The sequence below is a fragment of the Tachypleus tridentatus genome, chromosome 1 (genome assembly GCF_004210375.1).
Source record: "Tachypleus tridentatus isolate NWPU-2018 chromosome 1, ASM421037v1, whole genome shotgun sequence".
Lineage (NCBI taxonomy): Eukaryota > Metazoa > Arthropoda > Merostomata > Xiphosura > Limulidae > Tachypleus > Tachypleus tridentatus.
Window position 1 is genome coordinate 148,064,569 of NC_134825.1, and position 27,389 is coordinate 148,091,957.

The 27,389-nt window shown below is 31.1% G+C and overlaps 1 protein-coding gene across 1 annotated transcript; it reads right to left on the minus strand.

Moving 5' to 3' along the window:
* Window positions 1-5,566: 5,566 nt before the first annotated feature.
* LOC143226606 (uncharacterized) lies at window positions 5,567-27,389 on the minus strand. The gene is made up of 6 exons (XM_076457805.1): window positions 26,804-27,389; window positions 20,865-21,065; window positions 14,299-14,365; window positions 12,911-13,078; window positions 10,560-10,659; window positions 5,567-8,149 (listed from the first exon to the last, which is right to left on the minus strand). The coding sequence occupies exons 1-6, from the start codon at window positions 27,219-27,221 to the stop codon at window positions 8,066-8,068; spliced, it is 1,038 nt and encodes a 345-aa protein (XP_076313920.1). The 5' UTR covers window positions 27,222-27,389; the 3' UTR covers window positions 5,567-8,065.

The following is a 27,389-nucleotide window of genomic DNA, read 5'->3' on the forward strand; positions in this document are numbered from 1 at the left end:
AAAATATGTATAGAGTAACTGCATTGTAGAGAAAAAAATAACTACCACTTGACAGCAGTCATCAGCACTTCGATCTACCAGATTTGGTGAATAGGCTGCACATGGCACATATATGGCAAACTTATTTTCTTTTGCTGCATTCCCTTATAACGCCCAAACATTGTCGTAAGACTGACCCCTACATTTTGAAAAATTAAGTTTGCAAACCTCACATAAGTACTGCAATACCTGGTTTGCCATTTCCTTACCTGTATGGCTTTTCAGTTACAAAAAGGTTAAAAAGCGTTCAATAGGCTGCCCATCTTTTAAGTATCAAAGTACAACACTTAACTGATCTATATGTGATAGATCTGACGTCGAGTCGACTGACAAGTTAAAATAACTAGCAGAATTTACTCCTTCAACAATGAACGTATGGACCTTCTGAGCCATTGGTTCAATGAATTCTTCACAGATAGTTTTGGACAAGTAAGAAGGATTTCCTTTTTCAGAATTTTCATATTTCAAAATGTGTCCTGCTAAAAAATGGATCAAACTGACTTATGAGCTAAAGCAGCCCTAAAAAATTCCCATTCTGCAGTGAACCAAATTTTTCATCTGTTCTTCGAAAAGTCAAGCCATATTCAGTTAACGTATAACAGCTATTACACGCTCCAAGACATGTTTCCAGTAACTGCACTCTTCTTTAATTTGTTTTTCAACTCTTGTCCCAAGCCTAAACCTCGTCTGCGAGTTAAGTATGTTAGCACAGAGTCTTGGTGAGTAGTGCTTATTTCATAATGATCAATTACAATAGTATTTCGCCAGTCACTGAACCCTTCTCTTTCAACAAGACGCGAGGAAAATTTAGGGGCAAAAAGTTTACAAACAAAGCAGTAAACTGACCCTGTTGATAGTGAATACAATAACCACTCTCTCTTGTATTGTTCACCATTGGCTTTTACCCCAAAGAAAAGATTTTGCAAACAGTATCTTGCTGGTTTGCCACTATTGAAAGTCCAGCAAGATTTGCCAAATGGCCCATTGTAGTGTTGACAGTCAATGGATCCACAAGCAATCCAATAAGCCACATCATCAACAGAGAAATCGAGCAACAACTTTGGATCTTTTGCTTTAGTTTCTTCATTTTTTTGTAGATTGAAACATCTTACCATAGTCCAGTAGATTTTCATTTTCAGCAATTATTTCAACTTCAGACTGTCTTGCAGAGCAACTTGCATCAACGTTATCACTAGAGATATCAGGAGAATTTACAGGCAAAGTGAGATCAGTTGTAAGACTTGTGCCAGTTGAGCCAGCCTGTGACACCTCAACGCCATCACGATGTTCCGACCTTTAAGTGGACAAAGTGGTACTTGTAGGTGAAGAGCTTGGTTCAACTTCAATCTTTTCAGAGTCAAATGCAGTACAAGTGACTTCTGATGGCGGAGATGGTTTTTGATTTGGAAGATCATGTTGTGTAAGTTGAGTGAAAACATTAGCTTTCCAGTCTTGGCCACTAAATCCAAAGCCTTTTCTTTGTTCTTTTTGCCAGTTTTCTCTTTTGTGCACCACTTCACTGAACACGTTTCATCTTGCAGTGTGAAAAATACAGAAACAAAAATAGAAAAACACAAAAGAATATGAATCATATATAATTATAATAATTAGAAAAACACTAAAATTCAGAAAGAAAAACGTTGGTAAGACAGTCGAACATACTAAACTCTAGGTCTACATTTAGACAAAAATTGTCAGAAAGTTATTGTAGGACCTAGGTTCATCAGCACATGAATATGAATTCATAAATACCTTTATTGATTTGCTGCATTCCGACTGGTTGAAAACCATTCCAAACTGGCTTCAATCCATTTTAGGAAAATTAGTTGTCAGTCATTGCAAGTTTCATTAAGGTTGTTGCTATGGTAGCTGTACGCAAGAAGCAATGTCAGTGGTAATATGCAAATCCATTGTGAGCCAAAAAGTATTACAAAACAATTTGTGATCAACAACACATACTGTAGTAGCCTATATACACAGTGGCCATTCGGTACTGGTACACATACATAACATATAATCAATTGTAAATTGTACTGCACATTGAACTACTAAATATTGGGTTAGGTCTAGGCTAGAGTACCTTAATCCTAATCAAATATCTGAAGAATGAGTAATAACCTCAACTCTGAGCTTAGTTTTGACCTGGGGACTTTAGATGAGCCAACAAACCATACATCAACAAAATAGGCATATTTCTGAAACTTTATCTGCATGCCTGGATGTGAATACAAATTCAAAACGACGGCCAATTGGGAACAGTCCACTTCATTATTCCAGGCTACAGTAGCGTTTCCAGTGTAATTACACAAAACTAATTATAGTATTTAGGCCTAACGTTATCGTCATTCAGTTCTCAGATAATAACACTAACGTTACGCCTAATGCTAATACATTGCAACTGAAGCCACTAACGTTAAGCATAATATTCAGTACAAAACTGCTCACATTAACTTATTCAATTTATGCATTTTTTCAAACAATTCTAAATTGATTTTGCTGATTTGTCGGTTCTTTACAGTATATTTGTATGACCACGCCACCACAGTACTGTACTATTACTAGTAGTATAGTGTATACATAACAACGTTAAGAATCATGTTGTCGTACGTGTTGAAGTTTTACGCAATTTGACCTAAAAGGTCGAATTATCGCCTTCAAAGCTTTTCAGAAATGTAATAGCACAACACTGATTTGAATGTATAGTCGCAAAATAGTTGAATTACATTTAAAAGATTGTCGTCGTTGTCTTTGTGTTTCTATCTTGGATTGTTCGTTCATCTCATAAAAATATCACCAGAGGGCCGGGTCGGGGCATTATTACGTCAGAATAGGATCTGTTTATATTATTACATAATCACAAAGGAATACATACATGCTCAAATACTCTTTTTGGTTACATGTAATCTATAAACGGTAGCATTCCCTTCTAAATTTTTTCTTGGTATGATAAATTTAAAAACATGTACTCACACACAAAGTAGTTTTTGTGGATTTTTTTACATGAAGTTGTTTGAAGCCAAAAACAATTACGGCTGAGAAAAGCTTCAGTGAAAAACGCACATTAATGATGCAATACAAACGCAAATAAAACTAAAATAAACGAGACAATAACCCAAATATAACGTACGAAAACAGAAGCCGAACAATGCAGAGTAAAGTCGAACACAGCATATAAGGGCAATTACAAAAAAAAATCGATTAAAGTTAAGTGTGGCAGTGAAAGAGTTAAGAGCATGATGGCTAGGGAAAAAAAACTCTGTGGTGCCCTAAGCACGTGCTTATTTTGCTTAATGGTTAATCCTGGGCTTCTGAATTCATCATTTATTCTGCATATGTGCAGTTTTCGCATAATAATTCATAAAAAAAAACATAGTTCATCTCTTAGCTGCATTTTTTACACGCGGGAAGATGCTTGTTCTATATGTGGCCAGTACGGGTGCAATATTGCACATTATGCAAAAATGTCAAAAATCGATGTCTTTCAATAGACAAATGTCTCAACTGTTTGATTGATAACTACCACAAGTGTGTGTAGTGCTAGTTACACTTGGTAAATAATACATTTCTTGCAAAGCAAGATACATTGGATTCAGTCACTCTTGTACACACAATCTTAAAATAACATCCAGTACAAAACACCACCCCACATCAGTAAAACAAGTACACACCTCGTGAATCAGCAAACTATCCATTTTGTACATTATCTTGCGCCTCTTTTTCTTTCAGGCCGTTATTAAGATATTTGCATTATTCTATAATAAATATTTTGACCAAATCTGTTATTAAACCTGTCCCATTACTCTTAACTAAATTAAGTGTTACCTAGATATATCATAATGGTACACAAATTCAAACCCCCGTGCAGTTAATATCACTTTTAAAAGTTAAAACTAAAGTATAGAGTGTCCCTTAGACGTGTTCATGCCATTCATGTATAAGGAAACGTATGATGGCTATATAAAAAAAAAAAAGTTCATAAAGCTACAGATCAAAACACTGTCAAATAACAGATTCTTTTTAAATAAAAAACGTAACTTTCAAGACATTAATTTCACTTTAATATTACTTATTCGATTAGCAAATTTATTCAAAAATAATCAATGGAAACCTACAGCTGCCATACAGAACACTTTATAAAATACTTAAACAGTCAAGAAAAATTGCTTCCTGGCATGTATCCATAAACCCACTACTGCAAAAATAAGCCAGTTACGTAAATAAAATTCGTGTTTTTCTCCTATCCTGCTTTATCATACATTAATTTTAATGTTGCACTTTTAGATATCTAATATACTACACTTTTTAAACCAGCAATAACTGATTTCTGTCAGGAATGATAATTTCTTTCTTATATTTAGATCAGTGCATTTCTTGGGGTCAATAAGAAAACTGAGACAGACTGAAACCAAAAAGATATTTTCAACATTTTTTGATATTTTGTCAGTGCATCTGTGGTAGTGTTAAAATGAGAAAAACTAAAATAAATCTCTGTACCTTTAAAATGTGTCAAAAAATAGTTTTCCATCATCCACCTGCCATTTTGAAAGGATTATAGAGAATTTTGCTATTATTAGTACCATACTTATCTAAGAAACATGTGGTATAACATTGGCAGGAAGTCTGCTTGTTTTGAATTTTAGTCAATTTTGCAACATCCAAAAATACGTGACAATAGATTGGGCATATACAAATGCCAAATGTTCAAGCGTCCTCATATTTTATGTACTAGTAAGCTAGTTTTACGTATATGCTTTGTTTCCTATAACCCATTTATTATTACAACTTCTTAATGTCTTACTCTTTCTAATATTTCAAATATTTTGACGAGTTTCTGAATTTGGTATTTCCAGCCCAAGGGTTAAATAAACTGTATGACAGACCTCAAAGTTTAGATTCTGCCATCCTTAATCCTGAAATGCTGAAACAAGAGAGGGTAACTACTAAATATTACCTATCCCTTAGGTGTTCTAATTTGTCCCACCCCAGCTGTCATAGCATACCCTAGAATCAGAAAGAAGGCCTCATCAGAACTAATCTAACAGATGTTCTGTAGTTATTATGTTTTATAAACATATTCTCCTTTCCTTTCACTCACTGGTTCTTATTACTGAAGAACTTATAAATAAGCTGCACTCATTTTCTAGAATCAAAGTAATTTCATATTTATTGTAGACTCAACTTTCCCTTTTCTAACGTTACTTGGTATTCTTAGCAAGACTAATATACTGATTGTTTTTTTGCATTTCCTCAAGTCCAATAAAGGAAGAATAAATTAAAGTTTACAAACACTTGGATTCTTTGTCAACAAAAGAACAGTTCAAGCCAGGACTAAACAGAATGCTTATCACGACTAACAACTACTTGTCACTGTATCATATTTAATAGTACTAAAGAACTGTTATCTACAAAACAGTTTTAATTTATTAATTCAAAATCAGTTATTATTGGAACTTGGTTTGTAAATGGTATACACTTTGAAATTTAATAAGCTTAGAAACCTAAGTGTTGTAAATAAACAGTGATCATATTTATCAGTTTAAATAATTTTATTTTACTTCTACAGTAAAAGAAACAAAAAAATCATATATCCTCTATCATATAACTATGTACATATGAAACTCTACTACATAAGGTCAAGAACTTTTCAAATTCAACTTATATACTGCTGTGTTAAGTCATTTAAACTGTGTATTGTGTATACTAAATGTATCACACAAAATCAAATAGTTATATATTACTCAAGTACTGCTTTTTTTAGCTTTTTACACAGAAATTAAGATCTGAACTAAAAATATTATAGCTATTGTACTGTGCATTACCTATTTCATTGCTTTTCCTAGTCTATGTAATTTGTGCAATGCTGTACCTCTCAGCATTTAAAAAAAATTATATTGGGCACTAACCAGTGAATTACACGAAATACTACATATAAAAATTATAACTAATAACTCTTATGGAACAGAATACTTTAAAAACATACATTTCTCTCACTAAAAATGTTAAGTTCAAAAACTGTCACCAAATGCTCAACTTTAACAAAAGAAAAACTAAATACACCATTTCCAGAAGTTTCTGCTTATATACATTTCAATAAGCTTAAGTTTGTAATCAATAAACTTTTATTTATGATTTTTTATTATATTTTGTACACATGTATTTATCTTTGACTTTCTTCTTTTTATTAAATTAAACAATTAACATATCTACTTTGTTTCATACTGGACTTAAACTAGCATTTAATAGTTGATATACTAATCACTTTAATAACTACTACTTCCATAACTTTAACAAATGTTTTTCCAATGATCATTATTAGAAGACTTGAATTACATCCAGCTATTTATTTCACACTCACTCAAGAAAAATATAATAATCACATATTTAGATTGACAATATATTATCTATACAGTCAGCTTTGAATATGTACACATTCAGCTTTATTACAAAACATTCACTTACAACAAATAACAAACATCTTTAATTGTATTCTCCCCATACAACATACAAAAATACAAATGTATTTTTAACATAAGAAAAATGCATAATCCAAAATATATCATACTTCAACATATTTAAAAAAATTCTCACTCAGACTTGGTTTGTAAAACGTGCATTTTAAAATGTAATTATCTTAAAAACCTGTTAGTGTTGTCAATAAGTATTTGTATAACAGTAACTGTATAAGGTCATAATCAGTTAGTTATATTATAGGAATGTACATTTTTTTTTCTTACTGAAACTGAACCATCACCAAACCCATATAAAAGTGCTACGCATAAACTGTATTAACACTATCAATAATAATGGTTTCTTGTAATTATGTAATTAATACATAATAAGAAACAAATTATGAAGTAAAAGTCTTGTTATTTAAATTGGTTTAAAGTCTGGTATTTCTATCTGACTAGATTTCTTTACTTAAAATTAGCACATCAAATAATACAAGAGAACAAAAATAACATGTTCTTGATATAAAATTAACAAGTTTTTAAAAAGATAGCAAAAATTTAATTTTATGGAAGTATTAAAAAAGTTCATTTGTTAACATGTGGATAAACCATTATCTACCTGAATAATGTTTTGACAGACATTAATACTATATAACACTTGAAAAGTTTAACGTCCTTTTGGGCAATGATCTTTCTCAAATCATAAATCTTAAATACATCTTATTGTATCTAAAATTCAACATGTTTACAAAAATGTTCTATTTACTCATTTAGTACAATTTTAATTTATTATTTAACAGTATCAGATGTATGAATAATGATATACAATATAATCAGCAGATGTTTCATTTATTACTGAATTAAACATATATGACATAAAATAACTTATCTTTTATAAAATTCAGTAAAAACTGATAGAAAATATCCATTTATTTTACTCAGAAGGATCTCATTTACAAACCATTAAATACAAGATACTTACATTTTTTCCCTCTTGTTTAAAGAATTAAAGAAAAAAATTAACTTTCCATTACACATTTTTCCTAAAGGGAGCCTTATTCAACAAGCAGAGATAATCTTGCTTAGCTGTACAATCTGATCATTGATGGATTATACTATAAACTTTATAGCATACTTTAATTGCACAATTAATAAAGAAAGAACATCAATGTACTATGTTTCCCATAAACAAAATCACTTCATTACACATAAGCTGTTGTCTGTCAGTTTACTGTTATGTTAGCACAACATGCTTCCACATAAAAGTTAAACTTGTATTTCCAACTTGCACAATTAGTCTGTTTTCTTTCTCTGTTCCATACTCAGTCAACTTTTCACAGTTACAAAATAATTTGACAATATTCACAGAAAACGGGAGAAGAGAGCTGCCTGACTTCTTGAAACAGATGAAACATACTACTGATAGAATAATACTTACTTGTGTATTGCTGACAAAGTCATATAATCATCTAACACAAAAACTAGGATAGTACAACAATTAATCTTTAATAACTTTATATATGTTATTATGATACAAGAAATCATGCACAGTTGGGTTCTACCAATGCAATGTGTCTTCAGAACTTTTGTCTGATGTTTTTGTTGATCTTGTGAGTTGGTTCTTCACTAAACAGTGGATTCTGAACTTCCATTTCTCCTGTCTGAAAGTCATAACATGTTCCATTATTTATGTCAATTTATTGTACTTTATACACTATAAATGTTCGCTAAAAGAATAAATGTTTACAATCAGGATATCTAGCAGGGCACATCTATGAGTAAGCAACTACTAAGAGCACTTATTAATTAGAAGTAAAAATACCAGAGTACCATAGAGAATAACAAACAACACAGAAAGCAGTGTTTATAAAATTTACTATCTACAAGAAGATAGACCAGCACTATAAAATACATTTCCATTAAACAACAAGAAAACAGAAATTTCCTTGTGCAACTGGTGTTAAGTTTTCACTATAAAATATCTGATACTGGTTACAGTTTTCCAAATTATTTCAATAAAAAACTTAAAGCATATGATACAGACCTGTACAAGTTTCTGCACTGCCCATTACACATACTTGAAGTAAATACATTTATATATGATGCTTAAAGAGAATATATTTAATGTAACTTTAAAGCACCGCATCATACAAAACCTACTGAACAGTTTGATAAACTGCATATATATACATAACCAAACTGTTCAGAAGGTTTTTTTGTGTGTGTATGTGTGTGTGTGTGCTCACGCGAGTGTGCGTATGCATTTCAATATTTTAAAAATACATTATTGTAAAATATATATATTGTCAAGCATGCACTCTATAATCTAGAATTTGAACTTGTGAAACAGCTAGAATATAAGCTAAAGTATAAATGACAACAAAACTGAAATTTTTATTTATTATTCTTTCTTAACATCTTTCAAAAGAATAGCAGTAATGGGAAATCTACAGTAAGCAAAGTGACCTAAGCCACTAATTGTCACTTTTTCTTTTAAATAACACTGAATAATTTACAGTTACAAAAAATGTTGTCTTAACACATAACAGTGATTTCCACTAATTAAAATTAAAACATACATCTGGCATTCACCATTATATATATATATTTTCTTAACTTATACTGCACTTGCTTGCTGCTGGTCTTAAAACCTCCTGTTATTTCTGCATACTAACGTGCAAATGATGTAGCAACCCTCCAGCAATAGCAGTGCAACACACTATCATAATTAGCGTCTCTTCTAATCTTGCAACTGTTAACCACTTCAAGATTGGTCAGATCAAACAAAACCGCAATAGAAGCAGGAAGGATGGGTGAAAAATTTGAGAAGAGATAAATATCTGTTAAAAATTACTTTAACTTTGGAAAATGTTAACTTCTAATACAATATTTTAGCTCCACTCACAAAAAAAATAAAATCCTATAGTAAACCAGGAGAGGGTTAATGAGAAGATGATTAACCTTTATGAAGCAACCAAAGGAAAATCATTGGGTGCAAGAAGGAACTGAAAACAACAGATCTGTGGGAGACTGCACCACTTTTGGCCCAGGCAAACTCTTTGCCCTTTGGTAATGTGTCACCCAAAAGGGTGGACTAAGAAAAAATTACTGAAGTAGTGGAATTCCCTGTGTAAAGTACCTACAGTGAGACAAACTGTAAATGAAATTGTGACCTCATCCAACACCCGGAAGCATCTAGAATTGTACATTAGGTCCATGGTAGAAAAAAGGACATCTGTTTTTCATCTCCAAAATAGGTACTGGAAGAGGAATTTCTATACTAAAAACCTGCCTCTGCATGTGTGCACCTCCAAAATAATGAATACCAGATCTACTGAAACCAACATCTGGCAGATAAGAAAAAGGAGGGTCCAGATGGGTGTTTTTCTCAGTTACAAAACCTGGTGGCATTAGGAATTAATAGGCCAGACTGCAGCAGTAGGAGGGTAACCAGTCATACATATGTAGAAATTCATGTTTCTCATCCAGCTACAACCAACACCAGATCCACTGGGAACCAACATTCAGCAAATGGTAAGAAGAGGAACCACTATTTTGATTGCATCTCCAATCCAAACTTGACAGCATAGAGAGTTTATTGTGTAGTCTGTAGTAGTAGAAGAGTACCATTCAAACATATGTGGCTGGTCCAGCTCTAACCAACACCCAATTCCTAGATGTTGGACAGTAGAAAGGATGATGACACAGCCAGAGGGCAAACTTCAATATATATAGTGTAGTGTTACACCAAACACTGGCAGCATCTTGAAGTATATATCAAGTCCACAAACGTCATCATATATTCTACACCAATAGAATGTCACCATCCTACTCCAACCTTCGGAGCAAGTACACTATCTTACCTACTCTCAGAACTATCTCACACAAGAGTAAAATTAGATTTACACACACACATTTTTCTTAATAACTGCAACTGTTGAAGAACAACATGACAAATCATCAAAACAATGAACAAACTAATTTTAGTTCTCACTTCCAGACTACTGACTGTCATCATTCTCCTATGACAAAAAATATTCTACTTTATTAGAATTTGCATGATACACTTACTGAAGCTAGCCCTGGACATTCATACACAGTGTAGTCTCCCTCTTCATTCTCATCTTCAGATTCAATATCAGACACTGACACTGGTCTGTTAGAAGCTGACCTAACAACAACAAAAAAAAATCCATAAAATATTAATATGTATAGTAGCTATTATTCTTATACTAAATCACTAACACTTTCTGTTTACATAACTAACTTTAAATACATAGCAGGACTGATGACCACTTTATGAACCAGTTGGCAAATTTATAATTATGTGCAACTAAAATGCAGTACACATTAATTACATTAGGTACACATTATACATTGTGATCCATTCCTGGATAGTGGGATGTACGTCTAAAGTTATGTTAAGCAACACAATCTTTAGATATACTATGGAAGATGCATTCCTGAAAAATTTCAGTCCACTCTAGAATAACTTTGTAAAGGATGTAACACAAAACATTCAACGTGCCAAAGTTAATTGTTTTCCTCAGCTTCTAGAATGTCAAGGAGAACTTCACTTTCACTGCCTCGTGTTGTGGAAACAAGGCTTTTCTGCAGCAGAAAAGGAAATACTTAAACAGTGGCAAGCAAATATAATTCAGTTACATTCTCCACCATCTTGGTGTTCACATGCATATAAAGGCTTGTGTAAAGACAATATGGTAGCTAGAGTGCACTTAATGGATGGTGAATGGGAGTTACACTAGTTAGATAACTTAAATGGGCTTTCATGACTACACTAGTACAATTTATTCAGTGTACTATTAAATTAGTGCTTTACAACTACAATGGGAGCTGGAATGCCAACCTCAGGAGATAAGTTTATCTTACCTTCAAGTGGTAGTACCTTATACATACATGTATATACACACACACACACACACACATTTATTTTCACTGTGGAAAGCAGTCACTTTCTCATAACTGTCTTCATGCTGTGATTCATGATATAGATGTGAAATGTTGTGGGTTTGAGCACCTACATTTTGCTCTCCTCAGCTGTACTTCTGATAATTTCTTCATGTGAGACTGGCAAACTGAGGATAAGACTAACAGACAGTGTATCCCCACTGTACTAAATGTGGGTCCTACCTCTAACAGTCACCTACAAAACCCTGGGCACATTTTACACCCCACATTATAGCCAGTACTCTGGTCATTTTATTAATTTATAAAGTATCTTTAATGTAATTGTACATTTTTGTTTAGACTTCTGTTCCTTCAAATGTCATTTATCACAGGTTTGGATTTGATGTTTTTAATGCACTCCTTCCTTTTGATTTTATTTTGCTTAACTGTTTGAGTGTTAAAAGATCGTAAATAAATTATTGTCACAAAAGACAAAACTTTTATATTTTCTTAGATGAGATGCAACTAAACATTTCGTCATTACACATAAATAAATGGAATAAAACAAAGTTTGCTATTTAAAAAAATATAGTGAACTCAACAACAGAAATAAAACAAACTAAAGAAGAACCAAGAATACAGAGGTATTTCAGTGTTAACAAGGCAAATAATAAAAGTACAGAAGAACATGTATATAAAAAAAACTGGGAAAAAAGTAATTGTATTCAAAAGCATAACAGCTACTAATAAATTGTTCAAGGTATCACAAGTATATGAAAAATGGATATTTATTTGTAGCGGAATTAATGAAATTACAATTTCAGAAAATAATGCAACATAAGAAAAGCTTGCTTCCAGAAAACTGATTATTAAATTATAAATTACACAACCTTTAATTAATGAATTCAACTTTGATTTAAATGACAATATTAACTTCAACCAGTTCAGTGCTATACTGAAAAAACATATATAACTATAATTTCTAACTTATACATAGCACTATATGGTCTTCATATCCTTTGCTAATGTGATTCATTTTTATTACATAACACATTGACAGACATGCCTAGTAAAAAAAAAATTATATCTTAATATACATTTTTAAAAATCAAAATATATTTATATTTCAAACAGTTTTACTGTTTGTTATCAAGCACAAAGCTACACAAAGGGCTATCTGTACTCTGCCCACCACATGTATTGAAACCCAATTTCTAGCAGAATAAGTCTGCAGACATACTACTTACACACAATTCTGGCAGTTGTTTAGGAATAAGATTAATATTTCTAAGAAAATATTACCCCCCAGGGGTGCTCGAAGACTAAACAGTCATCCTTCAACCTGACATACTACTGTGCCACTGGAAGACATTTAAAACAAACAGAATTTTACCACTTTTGTTTATTGATGTAACATCCTGCTAACTGTGCTTTTAACTTCAATTAAAATATTATATATATGATAAATATAAAACTTATAATTTCTTTATAAAAAAAGATAAAAAAATGATTACTTCTCTACTGCAATCATTTGCTGTTTCTGATGCTGATAATGGTACATTTGAGCACTCTGTGCAAGCTTTCTCTCACTACTAGGCAGTGAATCCTCCTTACTGTATGGTTGAGTCATTCCATATGCAGGATACACTACTAAAGCAGCTGCCTTAGTCTTCTTCTGGTATCTTAAATAAGTACATATAAAAAACATTTTCCCAAAAAAATCAATGGAACAAAAATTTTTTTACCATCTGTTTAACGTATAATCCAAGGAAAAATAAAAATGTAAGCAACCCATTAACACATCAAGTTTTATAAATGATTTTATTTCTTTGGGTATAGTTACAATACACTAACAAATAGCTGTTACTATAAAAAAAACATTTGCTGTTCTTTTTTTTAAGGGTCTTCAAAGTCAACTAATACATATATTCATAACATGAATACTTAAAATATGCATAAATTATTTATCTGAGTTACTATGAGGTTACACATGCTATAGAATGATTAAACCAAACTTGTGCTAATGCACAAATGACAGAATTGATGATAAAACTCACACAAGTTGACTCAAGAGTTTTGAAATCACTATATGAGTTCTACAAGAGGCTTTTAATGTGTCTTATTCAACTTTAGTATGTGTTGAATCATGCAAGGCCAAAAAAAACCTATTACTGTAATTCATACAAATTCAATATTGTTGACAAACTAACTGGATAGAACACTGTCTCCTCAGTGGTTTATGCAACTAATCAACAGCAAACATCTTCAACAGAATATTTTTAGTTGTTAAGCAACAGAAAAAGCTTTGGAATCAAAATTAAATGTAAAATGGCATAAACTAAAGATGTAATGATAAAGTCAATGATCATAGGTCAGTAAAAGGGGGAATAACTGTAGTTTGTTTTTCACTAGAATAATCAAGACTTAAAAATATCCCAAGGGCTAAATACTTTACATATGGACTTTGCAACAAACAGAAGTTTTCTTATGTTATTAGATTGAAGGGACCTGCATCAATAAATCTTAGGGGTACTCAAGCACTCGTGATTCTGACAACTAAGATACCAACTACCCAAAATAAATAACAGCTTCTCAACTATTAAAGCAACAGTTCAATTATGATTAGCATTAAAGAATTGTACAGCAATGACTTATAACAAGCTGAGAAATGTTAATTTTTAATTTCAAACCCTTTCTTTAATAAAGCAAAGCTAGCAACACCAAAATAAGGTAACATAACATCACTGCTATTAGTTTAGTTTTGCTCAGTTTTATTTTAAACAATATTTTAATTTTTGCTTCATACTCATTGGTTTGACATAATTTAATACCTTAAGATCTACTGACTGATTTAATAAAAGAATACAAATCTCAATAATAAATTTCAAATTCATATACATACATATAGAAACAGTAGCCCAAAACAACAACTCCACACATAGCAGCAGCACCACATCCAGCAATTATGGCTACATAATTAAAAAAAAACAAAAAATACTACTTAATGAATCAAAACACAATAAAATGTACTCTCGACATATACATGATTTCAATAAATAAAATATGGTTTTCTTTAAAAAATAAAGACACTGGATTACAGGGTTAACATTCAAATGGTCTTGACTTGTTCATACATCACCAGAAGTATCTTATCTCGTGACTGCACAATTATATTTCTGTATAATTTATGATAAAAATTATACTCTGGATTTCTGTTGCAAAACTCACCCATTCAATAAAATCTACACGTACATTGATAAAATGCTCCCACTAACACTATAAATATCTATCATCTCCATGTTACATCCTCAAAATTTAGAACTCACTGAATGAAACACTCATTTCTTAATGAACTGAAAATAAAATTTCTCTCTCTTTTTTTTAATAAGCTTTCTGTATTAACACAAGTAGACGAAATTCATTCACTAAGACCTTCTCACCAAAACATTCCTTATAACAAGTATATAGCAGAATATAAAGCATAGATAACCACGTCCTTGGAAGCAATGCCAAGAATAATACAGAAAACATGGTATTGTGTAAAAGTTAACTTTATTAAACTTCAGATTTGAGATTACGAAATTCCAAAACTGTAAACAGTTAAAAACACAATAAGCTCAAATCTAAAATTGATAGAACAAACTCTTGTTCTCAACAAAACTTATCATTTAGTAACGTAGGTTGGAAATATTTGAGGCTCAATCAGTTTTAAACCAGGTATCCCGTTTTTATTGGTGGTGAAAAAAAACATTTTTTTCCAAAACTTTGCCAAACAGCAATATGTAATAAATAGTGTTTCTAGTAAATATCCAAATATCTATTAATATACTGCATGTTTGTTCATGAATAGTCCATGTGCAAAGTAATTTTCATATTAAGAATAAAAATACTTTTCCTAATGTCAAAAATCTTAAATATCTTATGTGAAATCCCTAAAACCTCTTAAAGACTTTTCAAGCATCTTTTTCACAGCAGAATTTTATATTTTATCTTCTCTACCCTAACACAAAACTGTATCAGTCAATTTGACAAACTTCATAACAACCAAACAAAACAACTGAAATAAATCTAAATTACCTTTGTTTCTTTCTAAAATGACTTCAAGTTGTAATATGAAACTACTTTCATTTATCCTACACAGCTATATACTTGTAAGGATATACATTCACTTATAATTAAATTTGTTTTATTGTCCTTTGAACAATTTCTATTATCTGTGCCACTATAAATTGTAAATCACTCAGGGCATCTGCAACTCATGTTACACTACAGAATTACATTACCCACAAGCTGCACATGTGCATGCCCCATGAAACATTTTTATTGTTATCTATTTTATCTAATCTAGTCTTCACTAATCTAAAAACATCCCTACTTTTACATTTTAAGTACTTTATAAAAATAAATAAAGAACAAACATTAAAAACAAAAAATATTCTTTTCTTCTTTCTGTCAATTGTAAAAGATATTTAAACCGACTTTCTTATACTAATGGTAATAATGCACTAAATTTTTATATTATTAAATAATGCATCAAAGAAAATAGATAAATAACATGCAAAAAAGTAGACAATTTCCCCTAACTTTCTCAATCTTTCTGGCTTTCTAACTATGAGAAACAAGTCATTACAAATACATCCAAACTAGTCATTTAAGTGTCTCACTGGAATGCTGCTTGTACTCTTGAGTGAAACTGACAGTTATCTCTTCAGAACATATTATGCAATACATCATCTGATGGATGAAAACACTGACTTTCTGCTGGACATATCTAATATATAATTAAAGTTACGAGAACAATTAACATGTCCTGAAAGCTGAGAGGATGTGACAGGTACATGGGGCAAGAAGGGTCTGATTTTCTATTGATAGTTGTGTAACAAAACAAAATTGAAGGCTATAAAAATTATGGTTTGTCTCAGCAATAACAATCCTACAGTGACTAATTTACATTTAGTTTCTTACTTTTTCAAGAGATAATGGAAAAAATGATAAAACAAGATGCCTAGAGAGAATATGTCATGTGTGTCATACTAGGAAAAATTCAAGATTTTTTATTTCCTTATAAAATTAGGAACTTACAACTTGTACATTACTGAAATATGGATTATTAGCTATAATTTTATGCTATAATAATTGGTACAACATAAATAAAAGGAATTTAATAAAAGTTTGAATGTATAACAAACTTTGTCACAACATAACATTTGCAGACAACAAATGACCTTTTAGTCCATCTCAGTTGTCCCATTCCCTAAACAAACAAAAACAATTTAAAGCCAGCCCTCATCATTCATATATCTATCAAACTTTCTTTTAAACTCACTCAAATTTACTGCTTCCAACAACATTCTAAGGCAACTCACTCCACAGGCCAACCTACCCTATTTGAGAAATAAAATTGTCTTAACTGAAGATGGTTTCTACTTTACCTAAATCTGCATTTGTGTTCTACAGTTCTCACTGCTGAGTAGAAAAATGTTGATGCATCAACACTGTCAATTCCTTTTACAATTTTAAACACTCCAATAAGATCTAACTTCTATTTTCAAGAGAAAATTTTAAAGATCTTAATCTCTCCTCATACAGCAACCACTCCATCCCAGGTACCATTTTAGTTACCCTCCTCCAAACCTTTTCCAACAATTCAATGTCTTTCCTAAGTTAAGGAGCACAAGAATGAACACAGTACTCCAGATGTGGCCTAACCAGCAACCTATACATTGAAGTTATAACCTCTTTAGACTTGTATTCAATACTTCTGTAGATACAACATAAAATCCTATTTGTCCTGTCACTAGCAAAAACAGACTGCTTGGATGGCTTCAGAGATTAATTAACAATTACAAGATCCTTTTCTTTCATGACACTGTTAAGGTTATTCCTATCCAAATTATACTTCTAATTCAAATTATGATAACCCACTTGTGATATATTGCATTTATCATAATTAAAACCCATCTGCTGTTTATTTTCCCAACTCATTAAATTATATAATTCCCCTTATAAAACAGCAACATTCTCTTCAGAGCCAGCAACACCCAAGATCTTGATACCATCAGCAAATTTAGGTATTTTATTGACTATTCTTTCATTTTTGTCATCAATGTAAATCAAAAAGAGAAATGGTCCCAAGATAGAGCCCTGCAACATTAATCCCATTTTACTAAGCTCCATTTCCAACAATCCTGTTTTCTTCCATCAAGCAACTTTTTCATCCAATTAGCTAATTTATCCCTCACATCTACAAAGATAAAAATGTTTACAAACTTCTAGTGTGGCATCTTGTCAACTGCTTTATGAAAATCAAGATACAAAAATCTACACCCTTACCCTCAAACATCTAGTGACCTTTTTAAAGAATGTCAAAGGATTTGTAAGGCAAGATTTTCCCTTAGTGAAAACATGCTGACTAACTAATAAAATTCTAAACTTTGTTAAATGACTATGTAAAGTATTTTTTCTTAGATTATCCAAAACTTTTCCCACAACTGATATAAGAATAATAGGCATATCATTACTGAGACAACTTCCATTACTTTCCTTAAAGATAGCAGTGGCATTAGTTAATTTCAAATCTGTTAGCCCTTGTCCACAATTCAAGGGCTTACAAAAACTTATGGCAAGTGGATCAAATATCCAATCCCTGATCTCATTTGAAACCTTCGGGGAAATATTATTTGGCCCATGAACCTTATCATTCTTTAAACTTTTAAATTTTATTTTAACAAGTTCAGAGTTTTGCAATTGTCTTGTTCAACTTTGTTTAAATCTATCAATTGTTCAAGATGAGGAATACTGCTTAAATTTCCATCAGTAAAAACTGAAGAACAACCAGAACTTAACAACCTGGCCATTTCATAACTATCAGATACAAGTCATCCTTTGTCAACCCTCAAGGGTCCTATCACATATTCTAACATTTTATTTACCCATAATGTACTTAAAAAAAACCTTACTGTTAATTTCTACATTTTAAATCAAATTTGTTTCATACAACCTTTTGGTTGTCCTAATTTCCTGTTTTCACAAATTTTTTGATCTTCTGTAATATCAGTCAATTGAAATTCCTGATATTTATGAACTTTTTCTTTAATTTCATATCTTATACCCTTTGGAAGCCAACCTGATTTTTTTACATGGAGCTACCCTTTTCTTTCTATAAGGAATACATTTGTTTTGAATACTGAAAACTATTTTCTTTACAATTTTTCTACATTGCTTAGTGTCTCCAAATAACTCAGCTGCCCAATTCAGAACAGATAATTCTTGTTGCATCTACTCAAAATTTGTTGTTTTTTTTAAATTTGGAATTAAAATATCATTATTCTTGATTTTCATATGCAGCAAAACATCAAACTTAATATTGCAATGATCACTTGTATCTAGGTGTTCCACAACTGCCACCCTCTCAAAGATTTCTACATTAGAAGTTAAAAATAAATCTAAAACAGTACTGTTTCTATTGGGTTCCCTGACTAATCAGTGAAGAAATCCATTTTGAACAGTATTCAGAAACCTTCCTCCCTCATGGTTTCACTCTACCATTTCCCAATCAGTATGCATGAAATTAAAATCATCTGGAGGTGTGTAACAAATTCCCACTAAGAGTTCTTTTCGCATAATATCTACTAACAGAAACACAAATGGATTCAATCTCTTTACTATTATCTTTACTATCCTTAACTTCAACAGGAGGTAATTCACACTTTATACATAAAGGTACTCCTCTCCGAAGTAATCTGTAACACTGTGTTTCAAAGAAACTTCTGTCATCAAAATCATCTACATTTAAACATGTTTCAGTTATCACCATTATATCGAATCTTCTATTCATATTAGTACCCTAAAGTCATTTATTTCTTATACTTCTAGCATTACAATAATAACAATTAAGCCTATTCTTATAACTACTTTTATACTGATTTCCTATACTAAACTTCTTCTGTATTTCAATTTTGTTTCATTTAGTTTATCTTTACATTCACCACTGTCTAGTCCTAATTTCAAACCTCCTTTACAGCTGAGTTAATAGCCCTTACAAACATATCAGACCCTTTCCTAGTTAAGTACAAATCATCCATTCTAAATAGTTCCCTCATCACACAAGTCCAATCAGTTAATCTGTTCACCCTTACTTATTAATTTTAGTGTAGCATTTAGCCCTAGTGACCAGCTCAAAATTTCATCTTCGCAGTTAATTTATGTTCTTATCAACCCCTTGCACTTACTAATTAGCTCTTCTGACTTAAGCCTTTTCTATATAGTTAGCCCCTACATCTGCAACTAAAACTGCATCACTGCCAATCCCCTTTCCTTATACCTCCTGCTCTGTCAGTTATGTCCTACACCTGTGCTTCTGGATAGTATAATCTAACTCTCTTTTCCCTATTTACCCCCCACAGGCCATGTCAAAAAATCACCTATAACCTCTAAGTTCATGATCTATATTGTTCTCTATTCCTTTTACTTTTCCTCTCTCCAATAGCTCCTCATCTACATAAGTTAGGGGTGAAAGAGTTAAATACAAAGTAAACATTACAGTGTGCCTTCAATAAATATGTTTCATCTCATATACTGATACAAATGTAACTTTCCATGGATGCAACAGCTTATATAACCATATAGAAGTTCCTTTAAAAAAACTATACTTCATGATGAATAATTTAGAAAAACAAGAATTAAAATAAACAATCATACTGATGAAGATAAGGATCATTGCTCAGAAAAACAGTTAAACTTGGTTAATATTATATCAATTCATTTTAGTAATTTTTTACATTACAAATGTACTCAATCACAACTTTAGCTTACAGACAAGTTTTTATTTGGCACTTAAAAGTTGTTGCCATCTGTTCACTTACCTTTCAAAAAAACAAAAAGAATTAAGCCCATCCTTTGCTTTTCTTGAAATCACCAACTTCCCCTTTAAAATCTTTCAAAGTGCCAATCTGTACTACTGCTGACAGTAAATACTTTCATATATTAATCACCCCAATAGAAAAATAGAACTATCTTAACTGGATCTTATCCTGTCTTTGCCATATTTTAAGCTTATGTCCTCTCATAATAGTGTCTTTAAAAAACAGCATGAAAAAATTCAAGACCCTTTATTCTATCAATCCCATGAAAAATCTTATAAACTTCAATAATATCACTTCCTACCATTCTTTTTCCAAAAGAAAATAACCTATTCTTTAAAAATAAACCATTCATCCCTATAGCCTTCTCTGCCCTTTCCAACAAGTCAATATATCCTTTCTATTCATACACAGTGTTCAGAGCATGCCCTTACTAATAACTAGTATAATTAACTCCTTTGACTAAGAATCAATATATATCTATCTATAAATACACCCTAAAATTATTTTAATGTTACTACTAATCATAAATATTTTTACTCTATAATTTATAACATTTATGTAAAAGTATATCCATGTTTAGAAAAAAAAACATGTTATCACTTACCAACAAAATAAATATCTCCAAATAATGGATGAGAATCCTTTTCCATAGGTTTTTTATATATATAGGCTTCAGGAGCAGAAACATTTGAGGTATCTATTTTATCCACATTTTGCATCTGGCTTTCATCTGTATTATCCTCAAAATTTGAAATCTTTTCCAATTCTTTACTACCATATTCACTATCTTCAATATTACTTTTACCTACATAATTGAAAGAACATAATGATTTAATATAAACTTCCAATCAGAACAAGCTCTCTATTTGGTAATGAATATGGCTAATTAAATATACTTTTCATACAGTCTCATTTAGGTAGACTACACTGCAGTTTCATCAGTTAAATGTCATAAGAATTTTATATCCAATATACGATAAAAATATTTTTAAAACATTCCTGTTGGACTTAAAGACTGTTCAGATTAAAGAGTTATTTAGTGATTTAACAGCTAAAGATTACTTTTCATAACAATTGTTAAAAGTTAATTGTTTTAAGAACAACAATTATGACAAACTACTTCAAGTAATTCTGTATGAGTTATACATTATGTACGTAGTGTTACTGTTGTACAAGGCTTTTGTAATATTGTTGACATCACCTAACTTAAAGTTTACGTTTTTCTCATTACATTAAATATATTACTAGAGTGCTAAATATTTCTCTCGTGTAAATATATTTATTTGTTTATTTATTATAACCATAAATCTTCAAGCCAGAACATATATATATTTACAAAATGGCAGAGTGCATCAACCAAAACATGACAGTATTTGCAACTTATCATCTCTTGTGTGGCAGAAGGACATCATACCAAAGAAAAAAATTCAAATATATAGACATGAATACAGCAAAGTGCAACAACTAACACTGAGGGCCATCTGGAATCGTATATCAGGTCTGCGGTAGAAAGTACTATACACTAGTAATACCTCAACTGAATGGCATTATTCACCACTCAGCAGGACAGGCCTTCACAGTCCACCACCTGACAGCCAGAAACCAGTATGTGGGAAAATGTGTTGGAGTCTGGAGAACTACATCACCAGAGACAGTGCAATGAATGACTGTGAAACCCTATCTAGAAAAACAGAACTACTGCATCAGAGTCAATCAACCACTACAAGGCAGCATCTGAAATTGTATATCAAGTCCACAGTAGGAAGAAATTCAACAACACAATGCAACAGTGATAGGTAGCAATCTATCTCCATTTTACTCATGTCAGTCCACAAGCATATGGTATGGGACTACCATATTTGTGAAGCACAATACCACGAGATAAAAATAGCAGCAGTCTTGTGGAACACCCTATCTCTTTGGTGTGCATAACTCAAACCCGCAGTGGAATCATTTGCTTGTAGATAACAGTAAGTATGAAGACACACAACCAACACCTGAAAACATCTGGTTTGATATAACTTGGATGTACATCAGGTCCATAGTAGGAAGAGCAACAATGTAACTTACACTTAGCATGATTTCTGGATGAACAGTAAGGATTTTCAATAAGAAAAACTATACTTGGTAAGATTCCACTTCCCACAGAGAGATATGCACAATACCAAATGAAAAAAGCCCCTGGAAATTAGGGGGAGAAAATTTTAAATCAACCTGACACAATACAAAAATAAATAGCATAAAAAAATAAAGTCAACAGTATAACTAAGAACACCAAAAATCCTCAAACAAAAACTGCCAACTGAGAAGTGATTATTAAATACAGATGTGAAGAGAAGATGCTGGTTATGATACATGTGATGTCATGTTTCTACTGGTAACAAGCTGTTGCATAATCACTTGCATTACTTCTCTGTATCATCTTAATATAAGAAAATAAATAACTGAGCAAAGTAACTGATTACTTACAAGCAATAGTTAATCAATTAGTGTTACAAAAATGCAGCTAATCAAAGGAAAATCAACAAGCTGGCAGCACACATTGACTCTATTATCACTTAAGTGTTAAATAAATTATAAATTTACATTTTTTTGAAACTGTGTTATGCTTCTAATTATACTTAGTAACAAACAGGTTATTCTACACTAAACTGTTATATATACATACAGGAAGTTTTAATAAAACAAAAACACTATGTTTCCATAGTACAGATGTAACAAGACATACTTAATGGTTAAAAATACCAAGTGTTCTTTAATACCACGTTATATTTTATATTTTGCATAACTTTACTCATAAGTAGCAAATCAACTACCAAGTTTCTTTTTTCACATCGTCTGTAAGTTATGTTCATGACATCATGAAAAACGTTCCAAGCATCCTTACTCCTTCCCTACTGGTTTTCAAAATTCATAAGACAAAATCATGACACAAAGTTTTATTTTACAAAATAAATTGATATTATTGTAATTTTTATGTTATTTTTTTACATTTAGACTATTCAAGAAATATTTTACTTTTGCTGAATACAAATTTGGCTAATAATTATTTACAATTATTCATTTCCCTTGATTACATATCATTTGAGTAATTACATAACCTAGGAAATTACATGGAGGCACAGTAGCATGTGAGAGATGCAACTGAAATTTTCATGCAGTAGTTATATCATTTCTCACAAAAAATCATAATGAGAAAGGAAAAAAATCACTGGTCAAACATAAGATACAGACACTCCACAAAGTTTCTGATTCTCCAGCAGATATCGTCAACACTGTGACCTGGGAACCTAAGCCAACACCACTATTGACTTTCACAGAAATTATCTTCATATTAAATCTCATATTCATGTGGATAAATCAGAAATTAGAAAACAGAAATATTGCTTAGACAAAAGAGTAGAAATAATGGAAATCAAACACAAGAAGTTGAAAGTGATATAAATTTGTGATTAATCACTATCAAAATTTTGTAATCACATGAAAAGTGAGTTAAAATAGTAATCCAGAAAGTGAAGGTTGTTACAGAATAGTAGAAGAAGCTTGCAGCACTATTACAAATGGCACACTAGGATTGGTGAAGGGTAGTCACATGATCAGCATATACTGAAACTGCATGACACTGATGAGGTATACAAGATTTATGCACTGTCAGCAAAAAATTTTAACAATGCTTGGAGGACAGTCCAAGATTGAGGTAGCTTTGGGTGAGAAGAGATAAAACCTTTCCAAAACAATATTTTGTAATTTTCTGATTTATTTAGTGTAATTCATGAAGAAGAAATTATATACAGCAGTAGATAGTTTTGCCTGTAAACAAAACAACCCAATTATCAATTTATTTTTATGAATTTATTTTGCCTATCACAAAGAAATCCTTTATTTCTGCCTATCACCCTGTGAAAACATATTATCCATTTATCTATTTTCAATTGCTATCGTTAGTTTTTGTACAGGACTTGAACCTTAGTTGAAACCTGATGGTATCACATTAAGTGGTTTGACCACTTAGTAATGAAAAATAGCTATACAACTGAATACTATAGATAGAGCAAGACATAAACTAATACATAATAGCAACTACAGAGGTTTAACTTTTTTATAGTTTCTGCCACTTTGATTCATTTTGTTTTTGAATGTGAAAGAATTTCTCTATTTGAAAACTACAGAAATTTACTTCATTGAGAAGAATTCAAGTAATTTGAAATAAAGTAAACTTGTACATTTTAATGACAGGCTAAATGGGTAGCAAAGAAAACTATTACAAGTCTTATTATAATAATAACTGTATAACATTTAAAGAAAATTTCATGACTATCAGATACAAGTAATCTACGCAGAAGAAGGAAGACATCTACAAACAATATAAAACAAAAAATTACACAACTAGAGATTTACTAAGGTTTGATAAAAGTATCTTGTTAACAACTGATTTTTTTTATTTAAAATTATAGCATTAACTTTTTGATAGATATATCATGGTTTTATTGAGTTGTAATGTTTGTAAACATGAAACTGTTTTGTTTGTTTTTTTTATTACATTTACCAAACAAGGTTAGTGAAATTTATTGTTTGGTAACATGATGAATATTCAGGTGAGTACAAATATTCTGATTTCTGAAATCATTATTGAATATTATATTTATGTTATTCAAATAACTTATAATCACAATTTTCTTTTTTGAAGTAAAAGCAATATCAACCCTACTGTTGAATGGTGGAAGGAAAAGTTTTTGTTCTCGTGTTTTTTTTTGTTTTTTTTACAGTAGACTGGTGCAAGATTATTACATTTTAAAAAGAAACAATGTTACTCATTAATGGTGAACATGTAGTTATGTTTAGTTGATTTATTTGTGAAGTATTATATCTGTGTAAAAAAACAAATTCCACAGAAATAAAATACTATCAAAATAAGTTATGATAACACAATGGCTTTTTATTTACTTTTTTGCTTGTACAGATGTGCCAGTAAGGGGTATGCATATACTAACTGATTAATGAGTCTATCAATTAATAGATTAGCAAGTTTGACCAATCCCCCAGCTCTAATGTTTGCTATATTCATTAATGATCTGCTCAAGAATATCAAATCGTCATACAAAATTTTTGTTGATAATTCTAAAATATATAATTAAGAGAGAACTAAAGACCAGGTTGAATAGTTGAGGTCAAATCTCAAGATATTGGCAAATTGGTCAAATAAATGAATGTTGGATTTAATATTGAAAAGTGTAAGATTATGCATTCAGGAAGTAAATAATATCAAACAAGATTATTTTATGAATGAGGTTAAGACAACTGTTAAAAATACTGAAAATGATTTAAGGATATTACATTCTTCAGACTTGAAAGTACAGTGACATACTTCAAATGTTACTGAGAAATCCAACCAATTTCTTGGAATCATAAAATCTTACTTTGAGTCTCTGGATGCTGAGACACTTTTGATATAAGACTTATGTAGGACCACATTTGGAGTTGACTGTACAATCTTGGTTATCATACCTAAAACAAATGTTGATGCCTTGGAAGGAGTGCAAAGAAAAGCCATAAAACTGGTTCCTTAGCTAAAGGATAAAGCACATAAAGAGAGACTCAAGGGATTAAATCAAACCACACTGGAATAGAATAGACACAGAAAATGTAATAAAGATCTTTAAGATCAAGGAATTTAAATATAAATGCTGGAAAATTATTTTTAATGAATCCAAGGGACCCAGCAAAAATGTACACAAATCACTATAATGAGGAAATAAAAAGAAATTTCTATACACACAGAGTAGCAAAGAAATGGAATAAAATAGCCAATTATGAAAGATATTCTTGAAGCAATGTCAGTGAATATTCTTAAGAACAAATATGATAAAGACTGATAATCTCAAACATCTGTTAAAAAACATGAAGTACAAATAGTGATAAAATTTGCACTTTTCTGTGTAGAAGTGGGCAACAAGCATTAATAAGTGCACTCATTCTTGCTTATTATCATAGTGAAAACATTTACAAAAAGAGAAAGGCCAGCCTATGGAAGTGACAGTTTGTCTTCAGATATGGCAGAAGCTGTAACACAGAGTTTAACAGAAGAGATCAGTGTTAGATACAAGAAAACAGTATTTACACACAGACTGAAGTGATAATATAAAATATGGTGGTCCAGATAAAGTAAATGGTCCATTTTCATCCCTTGGAAATTAAATACACAAACAAAAATAAATATTTTTTTCTATAACCAAGCTTAACCTTTCGTATGTAATGTAAAACTCATCCTTTACACTCAGAAATGCTCTCAAAAGTTAAAATGAGACATTTTTGTTCATAAAAACTTTCTACTTATCTTGTTTTAATTTTTTAATAAATTAACAGTTAGCAGTAACACCAAGATACGAATATAACACTAGACAAAAAGAGAGATCAAATTCACAATGTTAATATTTATTTTACTTAAGTTACAGTGATTAGATACACTCGCTTACTTTCAATGCACTGCTGGTTCATTAACTGATTAAGACACTATCACATCATACTGTTATTTCATTTACTTACCTTTGCTCTTCTCATCATTGTACACAATATCACTATGATCTGGCCTAAAATTTCTCCTTTCAATTTCAAATAAATCATGCAAATATTGAACTATGTTGTCATTCTCTTCATCTTCTCTCCTTGTTTCAGCTGAATGAATAGCATTACTAGATTCATACTTGATATGTTTAAAAACTGTTGGTCGAGTTAACTGTTCAAGCCCATGGAAGAAATTAACTGGATAAAAGAAGCGTTCCCTTACACTCACACCGTCCTTCGAAAAAATCGGTAGTGACGAATCTTCATTAGGCTTAGAATTAACTATAGTACTACTAACAATGATGCCATTAGTGCCATGGCCACTACAAACAGTTAAAACTAAAACTAACGTCACTAATAAGAAAATTATATATGAAGAGATCATTGCGTTGTTATGCATCTAAAAATTAAATAAAACGAAAGACATAGTTTCGTGGCAATGCAGCATATACAAACTAAACTAACGTTTAAAGCCAAGAGTAAATATCGCTAACACATAGTTCTCAATGGTTCAAATCAATACCATACAGCCCTGCTGACGTAAACGTCCAACTTTCCAAATAATATG

Bases quoted from the DNA above. Each gene is read 5' to 3' on its own strand.
- LOC143226606 (XM_076457805.1), bottom strand. From the start codon at position 27,221: ATGCATAACAACGCAATGATCTCTTCATATATAATTTTCTTATTAGTG. The intron at 21,066-26,803 runs GTAAGTAAATGA...TCAATTATGTAG, and splicing joins CAATGATGAGAAGAGCAAAG to GTAAAAGTAATATTGAAGAT. The intron at 10,660-12,910 runs GTAATCATTTTT...TGTTGTTGTTAG, and splicing joins CAAATGATTGCAGTAGAGAA to GTCAGCTTCTAACAGACCAG.